At 37.7% G+C, this 17828-nt stretch overlaps 1 protein-coding gene across 3 annotated transcripts in view; it reads right to left on the bottom strand.

Annotated features, from left to right (window-relative positions):
- Nucleotides 1–17828, bottom strand: part of LRRIQ1 (leucine rich repeats and IQ motif containing 1) — a 128714-nt gene that overhangs the window by 24536 nt on the left and 86350 nt on the right. For all 3 annotated transcript variants that reach the window (XM_070755776.1, XM_070755774.1, XM_070755775.1), the window contains exon 23: nt 8414–8515. In XM_070755776.1, the coding sequence (XP_070611877.1) occupies nt 8414–8515 (102 nt within the window). The remainder of the gene's footprint in view (nt 1–8413; nt 8516–17828) is intronic.

Here is a 17828-nt window from a genome sequence, read left to right as displayed (position 1 = left end):
TTAAATACTAATGTTGCATGAAATTTGTATTGTGTGTATGTGTGTGTGTGCTGTGCTTATTAATTATCTGTCATAGATAATTCCATTAAAAGATTGAGTTTGTCAAATACAACTCAAAATTATATTGATACATTTGTTGAGTTTTGCAAATAATTTGCTTTAAAAAATGAGTTGGGCTCAGATAAGGACTGGGAATCAGAAAGTTGGTTCAATATTGTTGTGATTCCGTCTGAGGCCCCTCAGGGAACGGCTGATCCTCTGCCGGCTTCCTGCTCAGAGGGGGAGGATGAGGAACAGGAGGTTCAGGCAGACGGGGAGGAGGAATCTCAGGCTGAGGGAGAGGGAGGACAGCCAGAGTCCCCCGAGAGGGAGCTCTCCCCAGCAAGCAGCCTGGATTCCTTAGATGAAAATGCACAAGCAATAATCGATCTCCGGCAGAGAAGAGCAACACAACGAAGGGGACAATTAGCCAGGTACTTTCAGCACTAAAGAGGCAACAGCTGGGTTTGGGTGTGGTGCTCTCTGGAAAGGCTGAAAAGGCAGACCCACCCTTCCTGGCTTGTGGAGTATTATCTTTGGGAGTCCTGGGACCTGGCTGTGATCTTTGGCGTCTTGGAATTCTGGTTTGTGACTTTGAATACTGAAACCTTGGGGGGAAAAGGTGTGGGTCTTATTCTCTACAGTGGTGGGTGTGCCAGCAAGAAGTCTGCTGTATTGTCTGGCCATCAGGACTCTGCTGTGAAGTCTCATAGCCTGCCTGTTGGGAAGAACAGGTTTTTCTCTGTGTTTATTTTTCAAACTATAAAGTGCTTTTGATTTTACCAGCGTGTCTGGCTGCTTTTTCCAGTTGGTGTTGAAGTCTGGGGGCACCCAGACAGAACAAATATGAGAAATAATGAAGGGCTTTAAGGATGCTTCAGCAACTGTTCATGTAGCCACATATTAGGCCAGTTGAATTTCTTGTCATTCAAGAGCATTCCCAGCTCAGATCATAGCAGTAGTCCAGCTCTCAAAGTCATCTTACTTTCAGAGTTGGACTATTCTCTTCCCACAAGCAGACTGCATTATCAACTGAAACTGACTGCATGAGCAATGTATCTAGAAGGATCTGGAGGATGTGTATCTGTTTCTTAAATGAGAGTGGAACCCGATCCAGAGCACATGTCTCTGAACCCTGAAGTTCAACTCCTGGTATAAATACAAATTTGCTTGAATTCAGATTTAGTTTACTCTTCCATACCAGCCCCTTACAACCTGAAGACAAGAAGAGGGGGGTATTTGGAGGTGTCATCTCTGAGCTCACAGAAAGGAAAATAATAGCAGAATTTTGATGACACTAGCTACAAATGTTCCTTTGTATTGGTCCTTATGTTGCTATGGCAGCATAACAAACCTTCCTCCCTTCAAAACCTTATATAAAATAACTATTGTTCAAAGTCAAGAGATTCTGCAAATATACACATATTAGAAAGTTAATTGAAGAAGCTTTTATTGTACAGTCTTCTTTTATCAATTCTAATGTTTCAAATTATTATTTTTTTTTACTGTAATAAAGTTTGACTATTGATTGACTGAATATTTCATGAAAATGCTTGTTATTTTTATCTGATATGTGGTTTTATACTATTTCATCCCTCACCAGTATTTCTATATCTCTCTTTCAGTTTTTACTGTACTTGTTATTCATCAGACTGTTAGAAATTAAGATCTTGGATTTACCTTAACAGGCGCCCCACCCTTTTTAAACAATGAGAAAGTAGACAATTTCACCGATGTAACTGAAACTTCAACAAATGCAAGTAAGGCCCTGCTGTCTTACAACTTTTCAGATCAGTTCTATTGTGAACTAGGTTTGCACTTTGCCGGCAAAGCAGCTCTGACCCATGGAGAGCACTCCTTCAGATCAACACTGCCTCAGGCTTTGCTGAGTTCTCCAAGAAGTCTTACATTTCAGGCATCAAGTTGAATTTCTTCTGGAGATGATTAGCCCAAACCCATGACAGATTTTTTCCAAGATATCTAACTCTTCATGTTTATTTTATCCTGGCTCTTTTTGGATGTACTGGACACAAGTAACCTACTCATTTTACATGTTAAAGGACTGGTGGAGAGCCATTAATTCCTTAAAATATTTCGATGCACAATTCTGTGAGCTCACATTAGATAATAAGAAACAAGCTATGGGATTATGATACTTGAGTGAAAGATTCCTTTCTGTCTTGAAATCTTTTTAAAAACATTCTTAATAATCGGGATCTTAGGCTGTATAGAAAGGCATAAGCTGTAATAATAATTGGTGAGATATTATACCAGCCAGTTAAATAATGCAGCATATAAATTTGGGATCAATCAAAAAGTATATTGTGAGTTCCAAAAGCTAATATTATTCCCTAGTGTTGGTGAATGATCCTTAAATGAAATTAATTTTGAAGATGCATAAGCAGACTCTGTTTTTAGAGGAATTACGAATGTGACAAAAGTCTATTACTTTTTGATATACTGTAATAGAAATATCAGACTATGGCATAATCTTTGTTACAGGTAACTTGAAAATTAGTTAGAGCTATATGGCATATTCTCCAAACCTTTATATTTTTCTCTCATTTCTTTCTTTCTCTCTCTCTAGGAGAGAAGTGCAGAGCTTGAGGGCTGAGTCAAAATAATCTAGAGCAGGGGTCCTCAAATGTTTTAAACAGGGGCCAAGTCACGGTCCCTCAGACTATTGGGAGGGCATGGCTAGGTCATGTGACTAAGTGGGTGTGGCCAATTTAACAGTCCAATAAACAATGCACACAAATTAATCTTTAATTTGCTTTGCTCCTGGAGGTGTTTTATTTACTTTTGTTTGCATGTTGCTCTTTTGGTTGCCTTTTCGTTTTACTAGATCATTTTTTCAATCATTTAGAAATCTAGTGGTCCACTTCAGAAAACTCAAGTTTTGCAGCAATCCTTCTCAGCCCCAAGAAGCTTGAGAAATCTCTCTGTGCCTCTCCTCTCTCTTTCTGTCTCTCCCTCTATTTTTCTTTCTGTCTTTCTCTCTCTCTCTTTCTGTTTCTCCCTCTCTTTCTCTCTTTCTGTTTCCCCCTCTCTCTCTTTCTCTATTTTCTGGAGGTGGGGGAGGTGAAAAATAGGCTATTTTCACCATTTTCTTTTGCTTCCTGGGGTGTCTGTGCACCCCATTTTTCACCTTCCCCTCCTCCAGCAGCATTTTGCAGGCCTGAAACAGGCAAATATCGCCTGGTATTTTAGCCAAAAATGGGTTTTTTTGCCCATTTTTTGGCCTCCTTGGGCATTTGTGCACCCTGTTTTTCACTTCCCCTGTCTCAAGAACATTTCTGCAGGCCAAAATTGTTGCTATTACCTTTCAGTTGCAGGGGCTTGTGAAGGTAAATCCTGTGCTTGGCTGAAGGGTGGGCAGGGCGATGTGGGTGGGGCAGCCTCATGGTTATGTGCAAGATGGATTAATGGCTTTGGTGGGCCACATGCAGCCCGCAGGCCATAGTTTGAGGATCCAACCTCTAGAGTCCTTACATTCTCATAAACAAGCCAGTCTAGCCTCCCTTGAATTTCTTTAACTCTTGTCTAATGCCAATTTAGTGTCAACTATACATTGACTAGATTCTTGTGTATAGGCCTGAGCAATAATCTTAACTGGAACTTAATGTGTGGTCCTGATTTTTTGTGTCTGTTTTTTTTTCTCTCTCTCTCTCTTTCTCTCCCCTGCCCTAGACACACCAACACATAAAATTATATAGTTATTGCATTTAGTTAATTAGTCAATTCATGAACTTTTTATTGCAACTCATAATGCAATTTCACATTACACTCTGACTAAAGGTGAAATCCACTTACCCTCCCTATAACAACCAAATTTAAAGAATGCAAGTTGGTTGTATTTATGATTTTATGAACAAGTAAAAATAATGTTTGATCCAGACCTTTTAAAATAATATTTCAAATTAGCCAACAATTCATCCAATTAGTTTAAAACTCAAGTCTAAGAACAAAACTATCAAAGCCAAAGTACTGTGATAATCATGCATCCATGCAAATCAAGCACTAATATACAGAGATATCATAAAAAGCAGAGCTTGCTGACAAAATGTAGAAGTGAAGTTTCAGATGGAATAGTAAGAGCTCTGGTAAGAGGCTGAAATATGAGGTTTCATTATATGAGATCATTATGTTTCTTCTATTGTATGAATGTCTGGCAAAAATATGGGATTTCTATAATTCATATGATGTCCACATTTTGCACTACACCTCATGTGGTAGTTTTACTATTTTACTATACACACTGTAACATAACAGTGTAAGATAAACATTGCAGAAGTATGACTTGGCATTTATTTCTAGTTATTACTGAAACATGGGGGCATTATTTCAAGAACTATGTATTGCTAAAGTAGAAGAAGGGGTTGTCAGTAGCGTGTGTGTGCATGTAAGAGACGGGGGGGGGGAGAAAGACAGAGATACAATGGAAAGTACTTCCTCATTCTAACAAATGAAAAAAGCTGCATAAAATGCATATTAATATAAACTATTTATTAAGTATGCACTACTATTAATTTTCTCATCGTTCTAATCATCCATCTCCTCCCACAAATGATTGTATGACTGTAACTTTATTGCCTGTATCCTTACAATTTGTATTGACTGATTCCTAATATGATTTTATTGCTTATTTGTACCCAGGCTATCATTAAGTGTTGTACTTTATGATTCTTGACGGACTTATCTTTTCTTTTATGTACACTAAGAACAAGTGCACCAAGACAAATTCCTTGTGTGTCCATATATATATATATATATACACACACACACACACACTTACAGGCAGTTTCCCCAAGTTCAAATCCTAGTAAGCATACGGCTAGCTGAAATGAAATCAAAATAGCTTAAAATAGATCTATATTATTCTTCTTTTCATTATCAGCAAAAATATGTTACATACATACATACATGCATACATGCATGCATACATTTTATTCAGAATTATATATCTCTGATCCTTCCCACTAAATAAATAAAAAATCCTTGAAAGGGCTATGCATATATTGTAAATATAAATATATTGTATTTCCAATATGTCACCCCGAATTTTTGGAGACAGGCGGCATACAAATCTAATAAATAAATGTCCTTTTATAATAGAGCCTTTTTTCTGCATTTTTTTTTTCAATTCATTAAACTTGAACTTAAAAAAATAGTTTATCCATCAATTTGTTTTAAAAAGTACACAAAGAACTGCCAGGGTAGCTTATAGACAATGTAAAATAATACAATAATACAATACAATACATGCACAATAAATTAGATCCATTACAGAAAAAGTCATGCTACAGACAACCCCTTCCAAGATTAATGGCAAAGTCACAGTTAACAACAATCACTTATTTAATTGGAGTTACTATAAGTCTAAGTCTGGATCTAACTAATTAAAAACTAAGCAGATCAACTATAGGTAAGTAACACTACTAGTAGTACATAATTAAGAGTTTTAAGGATTTGCAATGACTCCAGCAATAAAAGGCACTAAGCAACCATACAGTGTGTTACAAATAGAAAGTCCTCATCTTATTTGCCACTATCTACCTCCTAACTACTGAAAAGGAAAAAAAAATAAAAGAATAAAAAGGCCGCTTTATGTTCTTTAAAATGTTGTATAATTAAAAATATATATAGCAATGATAGACTAAGTGTTAAACTTCTACTCTAGGTAAAACAAAATGAGAGGAAAAAATAACTTTTGGAAAGAAAATAATAAAATTAGGATGTTCTAGTCATAATTAGGTGAGTGATATTGGACAGACATATATCTTCTTTTCTTATTCATTAAAGATGCAAAGAGTCTTCAGAGAGGGGTGGCATACAAATCTAATAAATAATAATAATAACTGCAGGTACCATTTTTAATGTAAAATATTTCCTTTATCTACATTGTATGTCTTATATTATTCTTAGAATCTGTTCATCTTCCTGCATATTATATGCAGCCATGTGACTGATATTTCATTTGGAGAAAACAAGGTTTTAACAATTTCTCTTGTTAAATATTTTTTGTTACTATAACATTGAGATCAGTTATATTCATATAAAAATGCATGGTAAAAGGTGAACCACTGTACAGTAGTTCATTTACAGTTCAAGGATCAGGGGAACTGAAATATCTTTCCACAATAAAGCAGGATTTGTTAAAATGTGGGAATATTAGCTATTCGGTGATATTTTAATAGTACATGACATACATTATCAGATGTAGAATATTTAAATCCAGAAAATATGCAATATAAAAAAAGTTCATTTGAAGAAATTAGTCATACTTTATTTTATTTATTTATTTATTTATTTGTTTGTTTGTTTGTTTGTTTGTTTGTTAGAATTGAAAGGGATCTTGCAGGTCATCAAGTCCAACCCCCTGCTTAAGCAGGAAATCCTACAGCAGCCCAGCCAAGTGACAGTTCCATCTCCTCTTGAAAATGTCCAAAGTTGGGGAGTTCACAACCTCCACTGGCAGGCCGTTCTGGTTGATAGTTCTGACCGTCAGGAAGTTCTTCCTTATTTCTAGGTTGAATCTCTCCTTGGTCAGCTTCCAACCATTGTTCCTTGTCTGGCCCTCTGATGCCCTGGAAAACAGCGTGACCCCCTCCTCTCTGTGGCAACCCCTCAAGTACCTGTAGACTACTATCATGTTCCCCCTGGCCCTTCTTTTCTCTAGGCTATCCATGCCTAATTCCAGCAATCTCTCTTCATAAGTCTTGGTTTCTAGTCCCCTAATCATTTTGGTTGCTCTTTTCTGCACCTTCGTCAAAGTTTCAATGTCTCTTTTGAAGTGTGGTGACCAGAACTGAATGCAGTACTCCAGATGTGGTCTGAACAGGGCGTTATAGAATGGTATTAATACCTCTCTGGTCTTGGAGTGTATCCCCCTGTTGATACAGTTTAGGATTGTGTTGGCCTTTTTAGCCTCTGCTGCACTGTGCTGGCTCATACTTAGTTGATTATCCACCAAGACTCCGAGGTCCTTTTCACAGTCACTACTGCTAAGTAGGGTTCCTCCCAGACTGTATGTGTGTGTAGTTTTTTTTTTTTACCTAGGTGAAGTACTTTACTCTTCTCGACATTGAACATCATTTTGTTAGTTTGGGCCCACAGCGTTAATCTATCTAGATCTTTCTATATTTTGAGCCTATTCTCTAGGGTGTTGGCTATCCCCATCAGTTTGGGGTCGTCAGCAAATTTGATTAGTTCCCCCTCTATTCCCTCATCTAGGTCATTGATGAAAATGTTGAAGAGCACAGGACCCAGGACAGAACCCTGTGGTACCCCACTGTCTACCTTCTTCCATGTGGATTTGGAGCCGTTGAGGACAACTCGTTGGGTGCGGTTGGTCAGCCAACTATTTATCCATCTGCATGTGTTGTAGTTTACCGCGTTTTTTTCTAATTTGTGGATCTACTTTATCAAAAGCTTTGCTGAAGTCCAGGTATATGAGGTCAACTACGTTGCGTTGGTCTACTGATTAGGTTATGGTATTGAAAAATGATATCAGATTGATTTGGCATGATTTGTTTCTGACAAACCCATGTTGGTTGTTGGATATTATCTTGTTTGTTTCTAGATAGTGGCAAAGTTGTTTTTTTATTATTTTCTCCAGTATTTTTCCAGGTATAGGAGTCAAACTGACTGGTCTGTAGTTACCTGGGTCAGTCTTTTTACCTTTTTTGTGGATGGAGACTACATCAGCTCATTTCCAGTCTTCCGGTAAATCTCCTGTGGTCCAGGATTTTTGGTAGATGAGAAGAAGTGGTTCTACGTTACGTTCTTACCATAGCATCAAAAGCATTTTCACATATGGTTGCCAATTAGAAGTCCTTTTTTTCTCTTCTAGATTATGCTAGGATTATTTTCAATAATGATAAACATTGTATCAGTTAGGGACTAAAATAGGTATTTCTCAGGAAACACCATATATTCAGATATCTCATGATTTTTCATGATGGTGATATATTCCACGTTAACAAAACCTTTTTTTAAAAACCCTAATTGTTTCACTTCTTAGGGCATACCCTTTTCAAACTAGCAATCCTTTTAACAAATAACATATGTGTACTTGCTCATAGTGTTAAATTCCACTCTGTATTTCTAACTTTTAAGAAATAAAGGAAATATATTTTGAATGAAGTATCTTTTGAGTGAGTCTTCTGGGGCATTTCAATATAAAATTCTCACCTGAATGTTTTATGTACATGTATACCTGCATCATTAGCAGATTTAAATTGTATGCATTAAACCTTTTTCTCCTGTTAACCAAAACAAAGTATTTTTAATAAATGATCAAAATATTGGTAAGACTTTTATAATTTTGGAAGATTTGACCAAAAGATAAATAGAATGAAATTTCTTTGCCTACCTTCAAAGTAACCAGTTTTTGTAATCTGTGGCTTCTTTGGTGGTTTCACGGGGGGATGTTTATTTTCATTGTTTTTGAACAACGCCAGTCGCACAGCTGGGTCTAGACGACAAGAACAAGTTAAAATCAAAAGGTCAGATCTTGCTCATTCGTTCCTTAAAAGAAGTATTCGCCTTTTAGCCATTTATTAAGAGAAACAGAATATCCTTGTAGGTTTTACATTAGGAAGGAAAATATACTATTTCTAACATTAAAGAGTTAAAGTTAAAGCACCTCAATTTCAATCACATATCTTAAAACAACTATTGTTTTATTTTGGCTACTATATACAAAATTGCTATCATAAAACTTCAATAAAAAGTACACTTGAGTTAGTAGTTGAATGTTCTGGTTTGAAAATGTATTTTCTACTAAGTTAAAAAAATGCAAAATATACACTTAGCTATAGTGTACATTTTCTTACCCTCATTTACTAATAAAATAACATAAAATAAATGAGTTCAATTAAAGTTTCTCTCCTGTAAGTAGGAACAATATTATAACCTAAGGGAATTAAGTAACTAAGGTTGCTATTAAGTTGAATCAAGAGTTTAATTTGAAATTTAATGGATGTTTAATGTCAAAGAGGTGCATTATGCTCTCCTGCTTGATTACAGTTGTATCTTAAATAATATTTGCCAATATTAATGTTCCAGTATGATGCCAACCCCTTTTCTATTATCTCTTAATAGAGAAAAATAGTTGAAGTGGATATAATCTTGAGAAAGTCTAAACAAAACCAATGAAAATCGATTGGAATGGGGATTATGGATGACTAGATTAATAAGAAAATACTAGAAGTTGTAATAGGGAGCTTCAGTATTTATCACCCCTTATATTATATTGGGCACAGTTAGGTATCTAAATCCAGTTTGTGTCATGCTAAAAATATTGTTATACAAATGCTCTGCAAATTATCAAAAACATCCAACAACAAGTATCTGCTTTTGTTTTTGTGTTTAATTTCACTTAATATGCTCATTTTGTAATAATCCTTTGTACGTTCCCATCCATTATTCAAATGCATGTCAATGGTAAGTCTATACCTGTTCTGTCTGGGTTTTCCCAAACCTCAACACCAACTGAAAAAACAGCCAGATACTCTGGTAAAAGCCAAAAGTATTTTATAGCTGGAAAAAATAAGCACAAAGGAAAACCTGTCTTCACAACAGACAGGCTATAATACGTTACAGCAGGGTCCTGATGTCCAGTCAATACCACAAGCTTCTTGCTGGCACCCCCCCCCAAGGTTTCAATAGTCCAAGGCACAAACCAGGATTGTAAGCCACCAAAGTTCACAGACAGGTCTCACGAATCTCCAAGATAAAACTCCACAAGCCAGGAAGGGTGGGTCCGCCTTTTATCCTTTCCCAAGAGCACCACACCCAAACCCAGCTGTGACCTCTAATGCTGGAAATACTTAGCCAATTGAGTCCGTCTCTGATTAGCTCTCCTTTGTCGCATATCTATGATGTCTTGAGCATTTTCCCCTAAGGAATCCAGGCTGCTTGCTGGGGAGAGCTCCCCCTGGTGGGACTCTGGCTGTCCTTCTTCTTCAGCCTGGGATTCCTCGTCAGTCTGCACCTCCTGTTCCTCAGCCTCTCCCTCTGAGCTGGAAACCGACAGAAGGTCAGCCATTCCCGGAGGGGTCCCAGACTGAACCACAACAATACCGGTAGATCTGTGAGTCATGGGGCCACAGTTTGGGAGAATTGGGTGACATATGAATGTGTGTTCCCATAGCCAAATAGAAAAGCAAATGCTCTTTCTAGCTAGGGCTAATGGGAATCAAGAGTGGCCACAGGACTGGAAAAGTTCAGTTTACATTCCAATTCTAAAGAAGAGCAATGCCAAAGAATGTTCAAACTACCGTACCATTGGACACATTCTAGCAAAGTTATGCTCAAAATCCTACAAGGTAGGCTCCAGCAGTGTGTGGACCAAGAACTGCCAGATGTACAGGCAGGATTTTCAAAGAGACAGAGGAACTAGAGCTCAAATTGCCAACATACACTGGATCATAGAGAAAGCTAGGGAGTTCTAGAAAAACATCAACTTCTGCTTCAATGATTATGCTAAAGCCTTTGATTTTGTGGACCGCAACAAACTGTGACAAGCTTTTAAAGAGACGGGAGTACCAGACTATCTTATTTGTCTGTTGAAAAACCTATATTGGATCAAGAAGCAAAAGTGAGAACTGACACAGAACACTGATTGGTTCAAAATTCAGAAAGGAGTTTGGCAAGACTGTATACTGTCGCCCTGCCTATTTAACTTATATGCAGAGAAATCATGAGAAAGGCAAAGCTAGAGGAATCACAAATTGGAATTAAGATTGCAGGGAGATATATTAACAACCTCAGATACGTAGATGATACAATTTTAATGGCAGAAAGTGAAGAGGAATTAAGGAGCCTTTTGATTTGGCTGAAGGAGAAGAGTGCAAAAGCTGGCTTCAAACTCAACATTAAGAAAATGTAAGATCATGGCATCTGGCTCTCTCAATTCATGGCAAATAGATTGGGGGAAATGGAACTAGTGACAGATTATATTTTTCTGGGCTCCAAGATTACCCCAGATGGTTAGTTAGACAGCATACTAAAAATCAGTGACATCACCCTATCAACAAAAGTACATATAGTTATGGCTATGGTTTTTCCAGTAGCAATATATGGCTGTGAAAGTTGGCTCATAAGGAAGGTTGAGCGCCAAAGAATTGAGCCTTTGAACTATGGTGTTGGAAAAGACTCCTGCAAGTCCCCTGGACTGCAAAGCAAGGAAGCAAGTCAGTCCAAGATATCAACCCTAAATGCTCTTTAGAAGGTCAGATCCTGAAGATGAAATTCAAATACTTTAGCCACCTAATGAGAAGAAAGGACTCACTGGAGAAAAGCCTAATGTTGGAAATGATTGAGAGAAAAAGAAGGGGACAGCAGAGAATGAGGTGGCTAGATGGAATCACTGAAGCAGTTGGTCTGAGCTTAAATGAATTCTGGGGGATGGTAGAGGACAGAAAGGCCACAATGGGTCACATACGACTTCACAACTAACAACAACAAAATGGGATGTAAACTACAGTAAAAGATAATATGTTTCTCATTCTTGGATTTAATTACTGGAAAATAAAAGAAAAGTATTTTGAATAGGGATACATTTGGTTTAATTGGGTTTTTTTTTCCAAGGGGACCCCCCCTTCCAAGGATTTGGAGGTCTTTCTGTGCAAATGGGAGAAATGGGAGGAAATTTCTCCTTAGTTCTATCTTAGTTCTAGGCCAAACATGTTCAGACTAGAAATTACCTGATACATAAGATTAAGATTTCATTTTGTGCCATTTAAATAAAAAATATAAAGAAGACTGCATTACCACTCTATTTTTGTTGAGATTAAAAAAAATACAAATCAAGCCAATTTATTTATAGTTTTTTACTAGTACTTAAAGTACCTTATATTTTATTACTCAGTAATCATTTTAACATGCTTTGCATGATTAGTTCTGTATTATAGGTGAGACTACCACTCAGTAAATAGCTATTTGATATCCATTTAAACATTAACCCATAATTTCTAGACAACTGGTGTTTTGACACTCTTTCACTGTTCTGTTACAGTTGGTCTCTATTTTTATATTAATTACATTCTTATCTACTTGGTAAATCTTTTTAGTAAGCAAACATATAAGAAAAGAATTTTCAGGATTGTTAAATTAAGCTCCTTAATATTAGAAGCCCCAGAAGCTGTTAGATGACAAAAACAAAATAGCTGACTTTGATCTTCTTTAAGAAAAAAATATTTATGGCTGGATTAGTCACTAGTTACATAAAACAGATCACATGTGGAGAAAAGATGATACATTCCGATGATATGTGGGCCACCAAGTTGAACATATGTGGATGATTCAGCTAGACTCTTTCTTTTCTTTTGTAAATAGTGTGGTAGAACAAGGCAGAAGACCATGAGAATTGCTATTTTTTTAATGCAGCCTTTTGGAGCCAGATAATTTTCTTCTATCACATGGTCAAGACTTAAATAATATATTTGAAAGGCATAAAACCTGATCATATTAGCGGTATTGGATTAAACATTTAATACCAAAGTGTTAAATTAGTATCTTCAGCTTTTGTGTATGTTAGTTATAAAAGGTATAGAAAATGTAATTCTGGCATTGTTTTAATCCAGGTAAATTCATTCTCAACATGTATTTATTTCAGCCTACTCTAACTAATCATGCAGAAAGCCCACGCTAGATTATTACTATTATAGAGAAAATTTATCCATGTGGTTACTAAGAGTTAAGAATGACTTGATGTCACATAATCCATCAATCACTCTAAATAAGCATTCGCAGAGCATAACTACTGTAATATGAAGACTCAATAAATAACTCTGAAGCCAGTGGGAGTGAGAGCTCCTAATGTGTTACACTAAGTTTGAAAAGAAGCAATGAAGCTAAACTACAACCTATAACAGGGGCAAGGATAGTCAAGAGAAGTCTCTCTAGGAGTTAATCCGAAGCAATTCTCCCAAAGAAAGTACTTCAAAATCAAACTTGGAAGATGGATAAGCCAATCACTTCTTCATAATTGCCAAGGAAACTATGCTTATGACTGTAACATTTAGGTGAGTTTGAGTGTCAGATGGAAAGATCTCCAGTTGAAAAGACATTTCTTTGGCTATTGGGAAGAGTGAACAATATAGCCAAATAAAAGCAGAAAGGAAATCTAGTCACCAATGGGATCAGTACTGAAACATAAATTCTTTCATTTATGAAGACACAAATAACTGGAAAATAGAATATGAAAGGCATAAAACAAGAAAATCTTGAAAATATCAAAATGGAAATGAAGTAGATATTATAGGAATATATTATCAAGTGAACTGGAATGGGCTATTTTGAATATTACATGTTAAAGAAAAGTGGTAGTGATATTTTGCTATAATCCAATAAATGATAAGATTAGTAGATAGCCAATGGATATTAATATTGACAAGTTTGTGTAACTACTACAGACACAACGGTGGAGGACCCTGCTGAATTCTATAGTAAACTGTACAAGATGAGTACTAAAATATCTAGAAAAAATGCACAACTAAAAGTTAGGGAAATAGAAGAACCTGGAATTACGAGTAGATTTGGATTAGAAAAATAAAATAATGCTGGAAATAACTTTATTAAGGGTTTTATGGTTGTTCATCTGCTTCAGGTAACATAAGTATTTTAAATTTGGTCATCATTGGATGAACAACATTGGAATCAAATTAACTATAGAACAGAAAACCAAAGATGCGCAATTCAATCAGCCAAGACCTTTCTGGGTATAATTTGTGGAGCTGAACAAGCTTTATTAATGTTAAATATGCAGTTTAATTAGAAAATTAAAGAGAATGGGTATTATCAGAATACTTAAATGAATGGTGTAGAAGAAATTTGGTAAGAATATAAAATTAGTGAATGAAAATATTTGGTAAAGTTAATTTATACAAAACAAATCTTGAGAAATTATGGAAATACAAGCAATATTAGACAACAATACTGTCTAAACTAATCACAATAGACAGCATACAGTAGGTTTAAACAAACAATAGCAAGAAAAAGCTGGATTTCAAAAAATCAAAATAGTTTTCAGGGCACATCTGAAATATGATTATAACTCACTCCCTGTGATTTATAAATTATTCCCTGATTTCTATCCAGACAACCGCACCCCCCAAAAAACCAACTGCTTTTTATGATCTAGAAGAAGAAATAAAACAATTTGCAGAAACATATAACAGTCAGAAAACACCAAGTAGAGGTTAAGATGATGAGCTTTTATGTGTATAGACATTTGAGGGCGGGCCAACCTAATGAATCGGAGTTAGTAAACATTTGAAATTAAAATTTAAGAGATCTAAAATTCAACATTTTCAAATTATAGTATAAATAAATAGTATAGTATAAAAAGTGGAATAATTTATAGGCACATACTTTATAGAAACAAAAAATTAGGACATATTACTATGTTAATGCATATGATCAGGAGATTAATATGAAAATTAGTAATATGAAACACTTCCCTAACCCTATTAAAGCAATAACAGATAACATAAAAAGAAATTTGATATCTGGCATAAGAATTATTTATTCTTTTAAAAATACTCATTATGGAAAATAATTAAGGTTAGTATTGCATTTCATTCATTCAATTAGTAATAAGGCTGTTTGATCTCCTTGTGACTTTAGAAATGTATAATAGTAAAACAATTAAAAAATATAAACAAAATAATGATAAGTATCCAAAACAAAACAACAACAACAAAATAAAAAGACCCCCACAAATCTCTAACAACCACCATATAGCATACAACAGACTTGCTATTCACTCTAACCCAGTGGTCCCCAAACTATGGCCCGTGGGCCATATGCGGCCTGCTGAGGCCATTTATCCGGCCCACGGGTGAGTGACAGGAGCACAGGATGTGGACGCATCCTGTGCTCCTGGCCACTGTTCCTCTAGCGGCTAGGGGAGCTGGGCATTGGAGTTGGGGTGGGGAGTGGCAAGGAAAGTGTGAGCTCCCCATTTCACTGCCAGGGGGTGGGGTGGGGAGGCTGAGCACTCTGCCGCAAATTTCAAAGAGTCTTGGCACCAGCCCTTCTGCGGCGGGCAGTGCCGGGGGCGGCAGCGGCTCCCTCTCCTTCCCCACCGCCTGTGTTTGTCGCTGGTGCCTCCTGCCAAGGCGGGGGTTGTGCCCAGAGGAGGCGGTGAGTCTCTGTGCCTGCTCGCTGAGGCACCTCAGCATCTGAAGCCGAAGCAACAGCAGCGAGAACGTCCCCCTCGATCTCATCTCACCTGAGGTAAAGGAAGGCCTGCCAAAAGCCGAGCTGGGCACAACACACACACATACACGCGCACACCCTCCTCTTCCTCCTCTTTGAGTTGCTGGCTCCTGTTTTCTGAATGGGGATTGAATGGGAGTCCGGGGTTGGAGGGTGGAGGCTTGTCGGGTGAGTCCTCCATGGGGAGAAAAGAGGGAGTGTGAAAGAGGGAAAAGAGAGAGAGAAGTGGAGAGAAAGAAAGAAGGAAGAGGGAAATAGAAGGGAAAAAGAGGGAGGGAAAGAGGAGAGGAAGGAAGGAGGGAAGGGAAGGAAGGAAGTAGGGAAGGGAAGGGAAGGAAGGAAGTAGGGAAGGGAAGGGAAGGAAGGAAGGGGAGAAAGAGAGGGAGAGAGAAAGGGAGGGAGGGAGAAAGATAGCAAGAGAGAGAGTGAGAAAGAGAGAGAAAGCAAGAGAGAGAGAGAAAGAAAGCAAGCAAGAGAAAAAGTAAGGAAGGAAAGAAAGAAGGAAGGAAGAAGAAATGGAGGGAACAAGGAAGGAACAATGAAATGAATGGAGAGACAGAGGAAAAAATGACTTTTTTTGGGTGTGTGTGTGTAAATTTTCTTAATTTTTTCTCTCAACATGCATTCAAACAATACAGTGTACCACCTAATTTTCCATGAATAAAATGTGGTATTTTGTTAGTAACTAATATCAATCATCAAAAAAGTTGCAAAAGGTTTTTTTTTCTAATGTTGTCATCCAGGTACATACTTTTCTTTTAATTAAATTCCCTCCTTAATGTTCCTTCAAAAAGTGCAACACCAATTATATTTCTAACTTATTAACCATTATGGCAAAGTGCTTCTTTCTTTATACATTTTTCTATAAACCAAGAAAACCTTGTATAGCCAATCAGATGTTAACAAAAGAAAATTAAAAACAAAACATAAACTATGAATTTCAGACTTCTTCCCCCCCTGTAAATAGTACATTCCCATTTTGTTTTTTACTTTAAAATAAGGTATGTGCAGTGTGCATAGGAATTTGTTCATAGTTTTTTTTATAGTCTGTCCCTCCAAAAGTCTGAGGGACAGTGAACTGGCCCCCTGTGTAAAAAGTTTGGGGACCCCTGCTCTAACCTAAATCATGTGGACGAAACCCATGTTTTAAGGGCTCTTTTAAAGAAGGACACAGGCCAAATGAATCTCTAGGAATATTGTTCCAGATGACAGTCCAGTTATCCATACATCATGCATACATGCATGCTTACATGTATACATGCATACATACATACATACATACATATAAACACACACACACACTGAAATAGAAAAGACAATGTAAAACTTTTCAACACCACAGATAACACAGCTTACTCTCCAAAAAGACCTTGACTTTGTGTCTGAATGGTCAAACATCTGGCAACTCCAAATCTCAACCAAAAGAACCGTTGAACTTACCTGAACGGTCTTCTCGCTGCACTGCGAAGAGAGTCCAACGTGGGTATTACTTCAGCCTTATTGGCAGGGACTGAGTTAAAAATTAGCATAATTAATATGTCCCGCCCACCACTGCCCCCTTCTAGTCAGTGATAAAAATGAAGGAATAGTAAGGAACAAAATTTTATTTAACAACAATAACCTTCAAGAACTTCCAGAACTGTGCACCTGGGCCAAAAAGGCCGGGCGGGTTTGGACTCTCTTCGCAGTGCAGCGAGAAGACCGTTCAGGTAAGTTCAACGGTTCTTCTCCACTGCACTGCTCAGAGAGTCCAACGTGGGATATACCCAAGCCACACTTTAGGGAGGGATAGGCTGGACCAGGGGCTCTGGAACACAAACTCCCTGTAACACTCTTCTGCCGAAGGCGGCCTCCGATGAAGCAAAAGAGTCCAGGCGGTAATGTCTGATAAAGGTTGTAGGGGCAGCCCAGGTAGCCGCCCTACAAATGTCCTCGATCGGTGCCTGCGTAGTCCATGCAGCTGAGGCAACCGTGCTTCTGGTAGAATGTGCTGTTATCCTACCCGGCAAGGGTGTTGCTGTGGTCCGATAAGCTTCTATGATACAAGTCCTGATCCATCTGCTAATGGATTTCGCTGATATTTTCCTACCCATTGAAGATGGGAGAAAGGACACGAAGAGGGCCTCTGATTTCCGAAAGGCACTGGTGCGGTTGATATAAATCTTAACTGCTCTTCGCACGTCCACCTTATGCCACCGCAGCTCTGATGGGTGAGAGCCATGGGTGCAGAAATCAGGGAGAACAATGTCCTGAGCCCTATGAAATCTGGTGTTAACCTTGGTTAGAAAACAAGAGTCCAATCGCAGGGTTACTCTATCCGGATGCAAAATGCACAGGTCCGGCCGAACCGATAGTGCCGCAAGTTCCAAGACCCTACGGGCCGAGGTGATGGCTACTAAGAATGCTACCTTTATTGAAAGGAAACAGAGTGATACTTCCCTCAATGGTTCAAAAGGGGGTCCTGTTAGTGCCCTTAGAACCAATGGTAAGTCCCAGGACGGAAAATGGTGTATGACCGGAGGAGACAGGTTCGCTGCACCTCGGAGGAAGTCCCTCACCCA

Source organism: Erythrolamprus reginae, chromosome 6, assembly GCF_031021105.1.
Source record: "Erythrolamprus reginae isolate rEryReg1 chromosome 6, rEryReg1.hap1, whole genome shotgun sequence".
Taxonomy (NCBI): Eukaryota; Metazoa; Chordata; class Lepidosauria; order Squamata; family Dipsadidae; genus Erythrolamprus; species Erythrolamprus reginae.
Note: the sequence above shows the minus strand (reverse complement) of the source record. Positions and strands in the feature narration are given on the sequence as shown.